Source organism: Erythrolamprus reginae, chromosome 8, assembly GCF_031021105.1.
Source record: "Erythrolamprus reginae isolate rEryReg1 chromosome 8, rEryReg1.hap1, whole genome shotgun sequence".
Classification (NCBI taxonomy): Eukaryota; Metazoa; Chordata; class Lepidosauria; order Squamata; family Dipsadidae; genus Erythrolamprus; species Erythrolamprus reginae.
In genome coordinates this window covers 10,685,204-10,698,729 of record NC_091957.1, presented here as the reverse complement: position 1 = coordinate 10,698,729, position 13,526 = coordinate 10,685,204, and the positions used below count along the sequence as shown (strand labels likewise).

The 13,526-nt window shown below is 43.3% G+C and overlaps 1 protein-coding gene across 4 annotated transcripts in view; it reads right to left on the bottom strand.

The window, feature by feature from the left end:
• The window catches only part of GOLGA2 (golgin A2), a 57,764-nt gene that overhangs the window by 18,119 nt on the left and 26,119 nt on the right, over positions 1–13,526 (bottom strand). For all 4 annotated transcript variants that reach the window (XM_070758775.1, XM_070758774.1, XM_070758776.1 and 1 more), the window contains 9 exons: positions 11,647–11,709; positions 11,396–11,489; positions 9,672–9,778; positions 7,140–7,198; positions 5,771–5,912; positions 4,284–4,376; positions 4,036–4,143; positions 2,307–2,397; positions 703–1,052 (listed from right to left, as the gene is read on the bottom strand). In XM_070758775.1, the coding sequence (XP_070614876.1) occupies positions 703–1,052; positions 2,307–2,397; positions 4,036–4,143; positions 4,284–4,376; positions 5,771–5,912; positions 7,140–7,198; positions 9,672–9,778; positions 11,396–11,489; positions 11,647–11,709 (1,107 nt within the window). The remainder of the gene's footprint in view (positions 1–702; positions 1,053–2,306; positions 2,398–4,035; positions 4,144–4,283; positions 4,377–5,770; positions 5,913–7,139; positions 7,199–9,671; positions 9,779–11,395; positions 11,490–11,646; positions 11,710–13,526) is intronic.

Sequence of the window (13,526 nt, the reverse complement as noted above, 5' to 3'; positions counted from 1 at the left end):
AAGTGCTATTACTAACATGTTGTAAGCCGCCCTGAGTCTAAGGAGAAGGGCAGCATTAAAAAATCAAATCAAATCAAATCATAAATAAATTTAAAAACAATGTCGTTTGGCGGGTCCCAGGGGAAAAGCCTTCTCTGTGGCGGCCCCGACCCTCTGGAACCAGCTCCCCCGAGATTAGAACTGCCCCCACCCTCCTTGCCTTCCGCAAACTCCTTAAAACCCACCTCTGCCGTCAGGCATGGGGGAACTGAAATATCTTCCCCAGGCCTATACTGTTTATGTATGGTATGTTGTGTGCATGTTTTTTAAACTATGGGTTTTTAACTTTCTAATTATTGAATTTGTATTATATATTGTTTTCTGTTGCTGTTGTGAGCCGCCCCGAGTCTGCGGAGAGGGGCGGCATACAAATTTAAAAAATAAATCAATAAATAAACAAACAAACTAACAAACAATAAATAAATAAACAACAGAAGCAAGAATATTTTTAGACTTCTCTATAAATACAAGTCAAAAAACCTAAAATAAATAGATGGACAGAGCTATAAAACATGATCCTCGGGATTCAAAATATGGAAGGCTCAAAACTATCCCCCGCCTCTGCTATGCGGAGTTCGGGCGCAAAGGATCCATTACGGTCATAACCCGAGGGCTACGCATCAGGCTCGGACGCAAGGGGGTGGGGGTGGGGGTGAAACACACCATTTTGACGAATCCGTTCTGTAGTTCCGCCAGCTGCTCCTTCAGCTCCCGGTTCTGGGTCAAGGCCCGGCTGATGGTGGCTTTGTCGCTCTGCATGTTCTCCAAGATCTGCTGCCTGTCCACCGCCTCCTCGCTGAAGCGCTGCAAGGCCTTCTCCAGTTCCTGAAGCCGCTCCTCCTGCTCCTGGTTGAGTTGGCTCAGCTGCCCGTTGTCCCGCACCTGGGTCTGCCATTGGTCCAGGAGTTCCTCCTTCTCCTTCTCCAGCCGAGCTAGCTCCTCTTGAAGGTACACTTCGGTTGGCGAAGGCCCCGAGGCAGCAGGGATGGGCTGAGCTTCCTGGGCCTTCACCGCTATGGAATCCATTGGGAAGAATAGAATAGAATAGAATTCTTTACTGGCCAAGTGTGATTGGACACACAAGGGATTTGTCTTTGGTGCAGATGCTCTCAGTGTACATAAAAGAAAATATAGATTTGTCAAGAATCATGTGGTACAACACTTAATGATTGTCATAGGGGTCAAATAAGCAATGAAGAAAAAATCAATATTAATAAAAATCTTATGCTGAGAGAAAGTTGATTGAATAGGAATGACTGCTTTTTATGGCTTGGGTTTTTTAGATTTTATGTTTAACTAATTGGATGTAAAAATGTTATACAATGATACCTCGTCTTACAAACGCCTCGTCATACAAACTTTTCGAGATACAAACCCGGGGTTTAAGATTTTTTTGCCTCTTCTTACAAACTATTTTCACCTTACAAACCCACCGCTGCTGCTGGGATGCCCTGCCTCCGGACTTCCGTTGCCAGCGAAGCAACCGTTTTTGCGCTGCTGGGATTCCCCTGAGGCTCCCCTCCATAGGAAACCCCACCTCTGGACTGCAGAGGAATCCCAGCAGCGCAGGGGAATACCAGCAGTGCAAAAACGGGCACTTCGCTGGCAACGGAGGTCCGGAGGTGGGGTTTCCCAGCGAGGGGAACCTCAGTGAAATCGCAGCATCGCAAAAACACAGAGGTCTGGAGGTGGGGTTTCGAGGACTTCGGTGTTTTTGCGATGCTGCGATTTCACTGATGCTCCCTTTGCTGGGAAACCCCACCTCCGGAGTTCCATTGCCAGTGAAGCACTCGTTTTTGCGATGCTGGGATTCCCCTGCTAGGATTCCCCTGCAGCATTACAAAAACACAGAAGTCCGTAGGTGGGGTTTCGCATGGAGGGGAGCCTCAGGGGAATCCCAGCAACGCAAAAACGGGTGCTTCGGTTGGCAAAAGGGGTGAATTTTGGGCTTGCACGCATTAATCGCTTTTCCATTGATTCCTATGGGAAACATTGTTTCGTCTTACAAACTTTTCACCTTAAGAACCTTGTCCCGGAACCAATTAAGTTTGTAAGACAAGGAATCACTGTATATTGTTTTTATTATATGTTGTAAGCCGTCTCGAGTCCTTGGAGAGGGGCGGCATAAAAATCCAACTAATCAATCAATCAATTAATTAATTAATTAATTAAGCTACTATAGATCTCAGTTCCAATTTAGAAGACGGATAGGGTAAATCAGGTGATGGGAAAGGGGCACTTTGGTGGTCCCGAACGCTGGAATTTACCTGACTGACTGTTGAGTAGCTCCGAAAGGTTGGTTTCCAGCTCCCCAATGCGTGTCTCGCTGAGTTCTTTCTCTCCCGTCAGCGTCCGGACCTGTGAGAAACCCAGTTAGACCAGTTTGAAGGGCAACCTCCAAAACAATTCAATTCAAGATGTTGGTTATCACCTTTAAAGCCCTAAATGGCTCACGGATGATTTATTATTTTTTTATTTTATTTTATTTATTGGATTTGTATGCCGCCCCTCTCCGCAGACTCGGGGCGGCTAACAACAATGATAAAAAACAACATGTAACAATCCAATTTAATAAAACAACTAAAACCCCTTATTATAAAAAAACCCAAACATACACACAAACATACCATGCATAACTTGTAATGGCCTAGGGGGAAGGAATATCTTAACTCCCCCATGCCTGGCAACAAAGGTGGGTCTTGAGTAATTTGCGAAAGACAAGGAGGGTGGGGGCCGTTCTAATCTCTGGGGGGAGTTGATTCCAGAGGGCCAGGGCCACCACAGAGAAGGCTCTTCCCCTGGGGCGCGCCAAACAACATTGTTTGGTCGACGGGACTCGGAGAAGGCCAACTCTGTGGGACCTTATCGGCCGCTGGGATTCGTGCGGTAGAAGGCGGTTCCGGATGTATTCTGGCACAATGCCATGTAGGGCTTTAAAGGTCATTTACGGGACCACCTCCTCCCTCATACCTCGCTGCGGCCACTAAGGGCCCACAGAAGTTGGCCTTCTCCAGGTCCCGTCCGGCAAGCAATGTTGGCTGGCGGGACCTCAGGGAAGAACCTTCTCTGCAGTGGCTCTGACCCTATGGAATCAATTGCCTCCAGAGATCCTGTGGAATCAACTGCCTCTAGAGATCCTGTGGAATCAACTGCCTCCAGAGATCTGCACTATCTCCACCCTACTGGTCTTCCGGAAAGCCATTAAGACATGGCTTTTCCAGCAGGCTTGGAATTAGGATTGATTGCAGTATGTATATTTTTTTAATGATATTATTGGGTTCTTTTTGGAGTGAGCGGCATATAAATACAAATAATAAATAAAATAAAATAAAATAATTATTATTATGATTAATTAATTATTAGATTTCTATGCTGCCCTTCTCAGACGACTGGGGGCGGCCTACAACATAACAAATACAGTACAATATGCATGTATAGAAATCTAATATTTAAAATTACTATGAAAAAACTAAAAAAAATTAAAAAGTCCATTTATCCGAACACAAGCATCCACGTTCGCCTAATCAATCACTCGTTTGCCTAATCTGTATAGTCTGGAGGAGAGAAGGAAAAGGGGGGACATGATCGAAACATTTAAATATGTTAAAGGGTTAAATAAAGTTCAGGAGGGAAGTGTTTTTAATAGGAAAGTGAACACAAGAACAAGGGGACACAATCTGAAGTTAGTTGGGGGAAAGATCAAAAGCAACGTGAGGAAATATTATTTCACTGAAAGAGTAGTAGATCCTTGGAACAAACTTCCAGCGGACGTGGTTGGTAAATCCACAGTAACTGAATTTAAACATGCCTGGGATAAACATAGATCCATCCTAAGATAAAATACAGGAAATAGTATAAGGGCAGACTAGATGGACCATGAGGTCTTTTTCTGCCGTCAGTCTTCTATGTTTCTATCATTCATCCACCACTCAAATAAATAAAAAATAAATAACAGGAGAGATCCCGCCCAAAGGATCTCACAGGTATAGACCCCACCTGTTCGGAGAGGAGCTCGACTCGCTGCTGCCAGAGGTTCCCTTCTTCCTTCAGACGCAGGACGTATTGATCCCGCTCCGCCTGCAGTTTCTGCAAAGCCTCCGACAGCTGCTCAGCAAGGAAGAGAAGGAAGGAAAGAAAGAGAGGTGAGTCGGGCGGTGCGAACCAGATTCTCCAAGGACCAGCTGCCATCAAGGCCAAATCCCCGGCCCTTTCCTGAAGGCATCCCTTCTGAACATCCACCTTACCTGGGCAATTTGGCTTTCTAAGTTGGCTCTTTCCTCCAGGGCAGCCTGCAGCTGCTGAGCGGTAGAATCTGAGATCCCTGGCTGGCTTGAAAACTAGCAGAAGGGTAAACAACAACACGGTTACCCGAGTCCTTCTTGTGCCATCTTTCTCTCCCCTTCTCCAGGAGAGATTTGTCAAGGTGAGGTCCAGAGCAAAGGAGCAGTTAGAGCAGTGAATTAAGACTCAGGTGGCTTAGCATAACCTGCTTCGTACAATTCTTGGGGGACTGGGAAGGTGCTGTATTTTTTCGGAGTATAAGACACACCATTTTTCCTCCCTAAAATAGGCTAATTTGAGCGCTTCTTATACTCTAAATGTAGCTTTTTTTTCAGCCCTAACTAGTTGCTAACGATCTTCCCAGCTCTGACCTTGCAGGCTCTTTCATTGCTACGCTCTGCAAAGAATGTTTTCCAAGCCCTATCTATCTATCTATCTATCTATCTATCTATCTATCTATCTATCTATCTATCTATCTATCTATCTATCTATCTATCTATCTATCTATCTATCTATCTATCTATCTATCTATCTACCTACCTATCTAATCTATCTATCTATCTATCTATCTATCTATCTATCTATCTATCTATCTATATCTTTCTTATCTATCTATCTTATCTGTCTGTCTGTCTGTCTGTCTGTCTGTCTGTCTGTCTGTCTGTCTGTCTGTCTGTCTGTCTGTCTGTCTATCTATCTATCTATCTATCTATCTATCTATCTATCTATCTATCTATCTATCTATCTATCTATCATCTATTGGATTTGTATGCCGCCCCTCTCCGCAGACTCGGGGCGGCTAACAACAATGGTAAAAACAACATGTAACAATCCAATTTAATAAAACAACTAAAAACCCTAATTATAAAAACCAAACATACACACAAACATACCATGCATAACTTGTAATGGCCTGGGGGAAGAAATATCTTAACTCCCCCATGCCTGGCGACAAAGGTGGGTCTTGAGTAGTTTGCGAAAGGGTTTTCCCCCCCATTGGTCTAACTTGCTCCAAATGTTTCTTTCCAGCCCTAACCAGGTGCTAACAATATTCTCAGCTCTTACCCGCTTGCAAGCTCTTTCATTGTTACTCTCTCCGAATAAAGTTTTTTTAATCAGGGGATAAAATAATGTGCTGGCTAAGGACGCTGACCAGATGAATACCTGGTAAGCAGATATTCTTTTTTCCTATTTTCCTCCCCAAAAACTAAGGTGCGTCTTATACTCTGAAAAATACAGTAAGTAGGACACTGCAACTGTTGTAAATACAACCTGGTTGCCAAGCTCACAAATTTTTGATCCCATGATCATGCGGATGCTGAAACACTTGTTGCAGTACAGGAACTGGTGGCAAGTTCATTTTATTTTCACTCTAGGAGTCACTGTAACTTTGAACGGTCTCTAAACAAGGGGTTGAGAGGCTACTCGCGGTCATAATAAACGCTGATACCTGCTGAATCACCAGTTCTGCCATTTCCAGTTTCTTGTGCAAATCCTGAACGTCCAGTTTCATGGCTGAATTTTCAGCAATGAGGTTGCGCAGTTTCTCGGACAGCTCCGAAGTCTGCTGCTTGAGTTCTTCGTTGGTTTTACTAGAGGGAGAGAGAGCAGCCCGAGAGAGCAAAATGAAGATCTTGTTACTATCAGTCATCATCTTCATTTAACAACCTCATAATCCCTTGTGTGGTGGAGCCTGGCCAATTGAATGGAGCTAGAACTGAACACACTCAAAACCGTAGAAATGGTGGTAGACTTTAGGAGAAACCCTTCCACCCTTCCACCTCTCACAATAGTAGACAACACAGTATCAACAGTAGAGGCCTTCAAATTTCTAGGTTCTATCATATCTCAAGACCTAAAATGGTCACCTAACATCAAAAACATCATCAAGAAAGCACAACAAAGAATGTTCTTTCTGCGCCAGCTCAGGAAGCACAAACTGCCCAAGGAGCTGCTGATAGAGTTCTACAGAGGAATCATTGAGTCTGTCATCTGCACCTCTATCACTGTCTGGTTTGGTGCTGCAACCCAACAGGACCGACACAGACTTCAGAGGACAATCAGAACTGCAGAAAAAACAATTGCTGCCAACCTGCCTTCCATTGAGGACCTGTATACTGCACAAGTCAAAAAGAGGGCGGGGAAAATACTTACTGACCCCTCACATTCTGGACACAAATTGTTTCAACTCCTACCCTCAAAACGTCGCTACAGAGCACTGCACACCAAGACAACTAGACACAAGAACAGTTTTTTCCGAACGCCATCACTCTACTAAACAAATAATTCCCTCAACACTGTCAGACTTTCTACTAAATCTGCACTTCTATTCTACTAGTTTTTCTCATCATTCCTATCACCCATTTCCTCCCATGTTGACTGTATGACTGTAACTTGTTGCTTATATCCTAAGATTTTTATTAATATTGCTTCTTCATTGCTTATTTGACCCCTATGACAATCATTAAGTGTTGTACCACATGATTCTTGACAAATGTATATTTTATTTTATGTACGCTGAGAGCATATGCACCAAGACAAATTCCTTGTGTGTCCAATTACACTTGGCCAATAAAATTCTATTCTATTCTATTCTAAGAATGTTTACTGGCCCACTGCCCTTCCTGTCACCAATGCGGAGTTTTGTTCAGCAGATATATATTCTCATTGTGGCCAGAGAGAGAGAAATATCTGCCTCTACCTAGGATTGAACTCACAGCCTCCTGATTGTGAAGCAAGGGCTCCACCTCTAGGCCGCTCCTTTTTTACTGTCAATACCGCAAACAATCACACCAAAGCAAAAAAAGGACAAATCTCACCTCTGCTTATACATTTCCAGTTTGAGGCTATCTCGTTCCTTTGTTAGCTCTTTGTTTTGCTGTAGGTAAAAAAAAAGGAAAATCCATCAAAACAGGCAATGAGAAGGAGAGTGGGGACGAATATTTCACTGGGAGAAATGTCCCCAGCTAAGAAAGAAAGCCAAAATTAAGGATTCTATATACCATATATACTTGAGTATAAGTCGACCCGATTATAAGCTGAGGCACCTACTTTTGCCACAAAAACTGGGAAGATTTATTGACTCGAGTATAGGACAGAAGGAAAAGGGGGGACATGATCGAAACATTTAAATATATTAAAGGGTTAAATAAGGTCCAGGAGGGAAGTGTTTTTAATAGGAAAGTGAACATAAGAACAAGGGGACACAATCTGAAGTTAGTTGGGGGAAAGATCAAAAGCAACATGAGAAAATATTATTTTACTGAAAGAGTAGTAGATCCTTGGAACAAACTTCCAGCGGACGTGGTTGGTAAATCCACAGTAACTGAATTTAAACATGCCTGGGATAAACATATATCCATCCTAAGATAAAATACAGAAAATAGTATAAGGGCAGACTAGATGGACCAGGAGGTCTTTTTCTGCCGTCAGACTTCTATGTTTCTATGTATAAGCTGCTTAAAACCCACCTCTGCCGCCAGGCATGGGGGAATTGAGATACTCTTTCCCCCTAGGCCTTTTCAATTTTATGCATGGTATGTCTGTATGTATGTTTGGTTTTTATAATAATGGGTTTTTAACTGTTTTTAGTATTGGATTATTATTATATGCTGTTTTATTATTGCTGTTAGCCGCCCCGAGTCTCCGGAGAGGGACGGCATACAAATCCAACAAATAATAATAATAATAATAATAATAATAATAATAATAATAATAATAACAACTCGCGGGTGGAAAATGCAGTGGCTACTGGTAACTTATAAACGTATCTCTATCTTCTTCTGTTAATATTGTCATATTTATTCCCCCTAGAAATTCTATAATCATATCCCTATCCATCTCTCCCTCTTCATATAATTTCTCATAAAAGGTTTATGCTATATATTTTTTGTCAGTAATAGTTGTTTTCAGATTTCCAGTTGAGTCATGCAATGCTTCTGTTGTTTTATCTACTTTCTGTCGGGCTAATTTTTGTTAATGGGGCTAATCTCCCCAGTTTGTTTGCAGATTCAAAGTACCCGGAGAGGGGCGGCATACAAATCTAATCAATAATAATAATAATAATAATAATAATAATAATAATAATAATAATAATGGATCATTGACATCGCAATCCCAGGGGACAGCAGAATTGAGGAGAAGCAGCTAGAGAAATTAGTGAAATACGAAGATCTAAAAATCGAGCTGCAACGACTCTGGCTAGTGAAAGTGGTCCCAGTGGTCCTTGGCACGCTGGGCGCAGTGCCAAAGGATCTCGGCGGACATTTAAAAACCATCGGAATTGACAAAATCTCCATCTGTCAATTGCAAAAGGCCGCTTTACTGGGATCGGCAAACATAATTCACCACTACATCATGCAGTCCTAGGTGCTTGGGAAGCGCCCGACTGGTGATGAAATACGAAATCCAGCATAGTGATCTTGTTTGCTGTGTTGTATTGACATAATAACAACAACAACAACAACTATTATGATAAACCCTTTGTAGTCAACTAAATGTTTCCCTTATGAGAAGTGCCAGCAGCCCCAGTGAAAAGCCTCATTCTCTCTCTCTCTCTGTTGTCTACACACACACACACACACACAGCCTGTCTGGCAGGGAGACAAATAATTGTCTGCCACACCTATTCCTCTTCACTCCCTGCCTTTTATCCCCGGAGCTAGGGTGGGGCTTAACTCGCAGGGGTGGCTCTTCTGTCCCAAGCCTATAGATTTCCACTGCTCTCCTCTCCTCTGCCTTCTATGCCTCAGGCACTAGACCCAGCTGTTCCCCCTCTTCCTCAACAGACACCTTCAGACCTGGGGGCTGTGGATTCTCCATCTGAGGGCTGATGGACGGCCCAGGCTCTGCCTCTGTCTGTCTGTCTGTCTGTCTCTGTGTGTGTGTCTCTCTCTGTCTCTCCCTCCGCAGGCTAACAAGCCTGTCTGGCAGGGAGATGAATAGTTCTTTGCCACCCCTATTCACCTCCACCCCCTGCCTTTTATCCCCAGAGCTAGGGTGGAGCTTCTGTAACAGCGATGGCTCTTCCGTCCCAAAGACCGGCCCATAGATTTCCACTGCTCTCCTCTCCTTTGCCTTCTATGCCTCAGGCACTAGACCCAGCTGTTGGTCCTCTTCCTCATCAGCCACCTCCAGACCTTGGGGCTCTTGACTCCTCATCTGAAGGCTCCTCTTCCCTCTCCCCACTCAGAGCTCTCAGATTGCCTTGATGCTGGCCCTGATTCCCACCCCAACTCCTCATCTGATCTGGGACAGGGAACTAGGCCTTACTTCACCAAAAAAGAAGCCGTGGCATCAAAAAGGACGACGAGAGAACAAAGGAAATCCCCTCTTCTTACTCCCGTGCTTACTTTCTCTGTCTGCTTCTGCTGAACGGAGAGGGAGGAGAGGGTGTATTCCACTTCTGAGATCCTCTGGCGGGACGACTGCAGCCGAGCGGCCAGGTCCTCAGCTTCCCCTGTCCCAGGAAAACAACAAGTAGAATATTATGGGTGCCGGCATCCAAGCGCCCCTGAACCCCACAATGCCAACAGGATGTAGGGCCATTTGGGCTGCTCCAAAAGGCAGAGGTGGGCCCGAGCTGGTGCCAACCAACTCCAGGGTCAAAAGGGAAAAGGAACCGAGCTTGGATAACCTTCAATTCAAGCCTATCGAACTGGATTTCTATCAGTGCATATTCATGAACTGAAATAGGGCTTAGTAGCAAGGGCAATAGCAATAGCATTTAGACTTATATACCGCTTCATAGTGCTTTTACAGCTCTCTCTGAGCGGTTTACAGAACCAGCCTCTTGCCCCCAACAATCTAGATCCTCGTTTTACCCACCTCGGAAGGATGGAAGGCTGGAGTCAACCTTGAGCTGGTGGTAAGATTTGAACTGCTGAACTACAGCCAGCAGTTAGCTGAAGTAGCCTGCAGTGCTGCACTCTAAGCACTGCACCACCCCGGCTCTTAATGTATGCAATGTCAGTGTATAGGCATAGCAAAAGATTAGCCAATGGGGACTGTTTGGTAACTGAAGCAGTACAGTAAGACCTCACCTATCGCTGGTGTTACGTTCCAGACCCGGCCGCGATAGGTGAAATCCGTGATGGGGAATTTATCGACTGATAGTACTTATTTAAGTATTTATATTGTAATTGTTTGGTAAGTTTTCATTGTTTTAAGTGTTTATAAACCCTTCCCACACAGTATTTATTTTAGATACAGTATTTAAATACTGTATTTACAATTTTAGATATATTTTTTTTGAAAAACCTGCCGATCGAGTTCCGCGGGCTGTTTAAATCTGCCGATCGACTTCCTCAGAAACCCGCGAACCAGCGAAGATCCGCGAATGATTTTTCTTATTAATATTTCTTGAAAACCCGCGATGAAGTGAAGCCACAGTAGGTGAAGCGCAGTATAGCGAGGGACTACTGTATTTGTTTGGGGCCATAAGAGACAGCTCGGAGCCTGGGCATGGCTTAGGCTCTCTGATCTCTCTCTCTTTTTATATATATCTATATGTGTGTGTGTGTATGTTTTTTCTGTCTAATCACCCTAGTATACCCAATTATGGGAGGAGCGTTAAGCATTAAGCTCCTCCCATAATTGGGTATACCAGGGTGATTGGACAGAAAAAACCTATAACACTTCCCTGATTCAAAGTTGAAGGGATTAGATACTGTAACCTAGAGGTTAATTCTCTGCCTTACAAGGCAAGGGCTGCTAGTTAAAATCCCAGTGAGGGTATGGCTAGCTGATGAGGCCAGAACAAGGCCAAAATAGATCTATCCTAGTCTCCCTTAATTCTCAAATTCAGCAAAAACATGCTGCTGTGAATATTACTTCTGTGCTTCTGGATTCTGCTGTATGGTATCGTATATCAAGAGGTTTTTTATATATAATGGAATCCTGCTGAAGTTCATTTTACAGGGTGCTGGTCCTGATGCGCTGCAAACTCTGACAATTTATTTGAAGGTGGGGCAAAGGGACCCTGGGCGGTGGGAAGAGAGTGCCAGGTATCTAATGTCACCAGGTGATTTTAAATAAGGAAGGCAGCCAGGAGAAGAGCACACCAAAGGGTACCCACCAGCTTTCTGTCGGGCAGCCTGCTGTGTGTGACCGAGAGCTGTCTGAAGTTCGGACTTCTCAGAGACCAGGATGCCAATGGTCTGAATGTGGACCTTTAAAGGGAGAGCGGGATGAGTTGAGGGATATCCGAGGGAGCCATCGAGTGACAAAACACTGCTTCCCACAAAACCAGGAGCTTCCTCCTGTAAGTTGGAGAAGGCCACCAGGACCAAGGGATGGGAGGCTGGGACCAAAAGGTATGACATCTACCTGCAATTGTTCTCGTAAGGTGGCTTGCTCCTTCGCAAACCTCTGCTCAAAGCCCTTCTTCTCCTGTGGAAACATGATTGATTTACATTCGGCCAGACGGGCAGTCGATTTAGTTCGCTCTTATATCCAGGTCTTTAGCGCAGTATTTTTCTCTGCATTTTGAAGACGGATGCACTTGATTTCAAATCTTGGCAGTTTGAAGATGGATGGAGTTGGAAGTTCTCCCATCTTCAAACTCCCAAGGTGGTTTTTTTTGTTTATTTATACAAACATTAAACAAACATTAAAAAATTGGACACTTTGTGACTATCCTGTTTTGTCATTCCATTATATAATATACTATACTGCTCAAAAAAATAAATAAAGGGAACACTCAATGTGTACAACAGCATGTGAAATTGATTGTCAATCAGTGTTACTTCCTAAGTGGACAGTTTGATTTCACAGAAGTTTGATATACTTGGAGTTATATTGTGTTGTTTAAGTGTTCCCTTTATTTTTTGGAGCAGTGTATTTACATAACAATAGATACCCTTATTATTCAATGTACATTGCTTTTTAAAAATCTTACATGTACATCCCTCATCACTATTAATTTATATCTGAACCTTCTCCCTCTTCTTCAGTTCTTATTCTAAACTTTTTTTTGACTGTTTTTCCTTTCTATCCACTGATAAAATTTATCCCAAATTACATAGTATTCCATCTCTTCCTTGTCCTTCAGACAGTGTTAATCTATCAATTTCTGGGCATGCCAATATTTTTTCTATTGTTATATCAGCCTTGCTGCATTTATTAAATGTACAATTAAATATATCTGTCCTTTTTGCAAATGGCCACGGTTGAGAAACACTGCTTGATTCTGTTCAGATATTGCAAGAACCACTTGTGCCCAGACAACAGTGTGTGTTTGTTTGTTTGTTTATTTATTTGATTTGTACGCCGCCCCTCTCCGAGGACTCGGGGCGGCTCACAACATATATAAAAACATAGTAATACATCTAATCAAATTAATATAATTAAAAAACCCTAAAATAATTTTAAACATTCATTATCATTCACTCCATAAAACACACTAAGAAACATTGTTGGTCAGAGGGAAAGATCTAATGACCCCAGGTCTGGCAACAAAGATGAATCTTTAAACTTTTTCGGAAGGCCAAGAGGGTGGGGCAGTGTGAATCTCTGGGGGGAGCTAATTCCAGAGGGCCGGGCCCCCCACAAAGAAGGCTCTTCCCCTAGGTCCGCCAGCCGACATTGTCTGGCTGATGGGACCCTGAGGAGACCAACTGGATGCTGGGATTTATGCGGCAGAAAGCGGTCTCGGAAGTTTAAATGCTTTCTAAAGTCTTTCTACAACTTTTCAGAAATGCTGGTGAAGAGGCTGGGAAACTAATATTGGAGAATGGTCTTAGTTCCCTTATATTTTTTACAACTAAACTGGCACTCGTGTTTATTTGACTGATTCAAATCATTGCCGTGCTAATCCATATCTGCTTTGGAAAGGCATGCCAAGATTGTGTTAATTTTAAAAAAAACCAAGTGAAAAGGCGCAGTTTTCAAAAAAGGAAAAACCCCTCTCAGCCGAGCAGACTAACCGGTCGATGTTTAAAAGAAAGGCAGAATTATTTGCATCTGGGAAGGCCAGGAATGAGCTGACACAGCCGCGAACAGCAGCTTTTCAATTTAGAAAAAAGAACCCGAACAATAGGACTGTGGCTCGGTGACAAATCAAACAACTGCGAGGAATGGAAGAACAAAAACATATGTTTTGTTCTGCACTCCACAAAGACCCGTTCAGACTGAGATTTGGGGGGAATTGATCTGTAATTTTTTACATACCTACCCTGGAGGGTAAATGCAGCTTTACCATCCGTAGG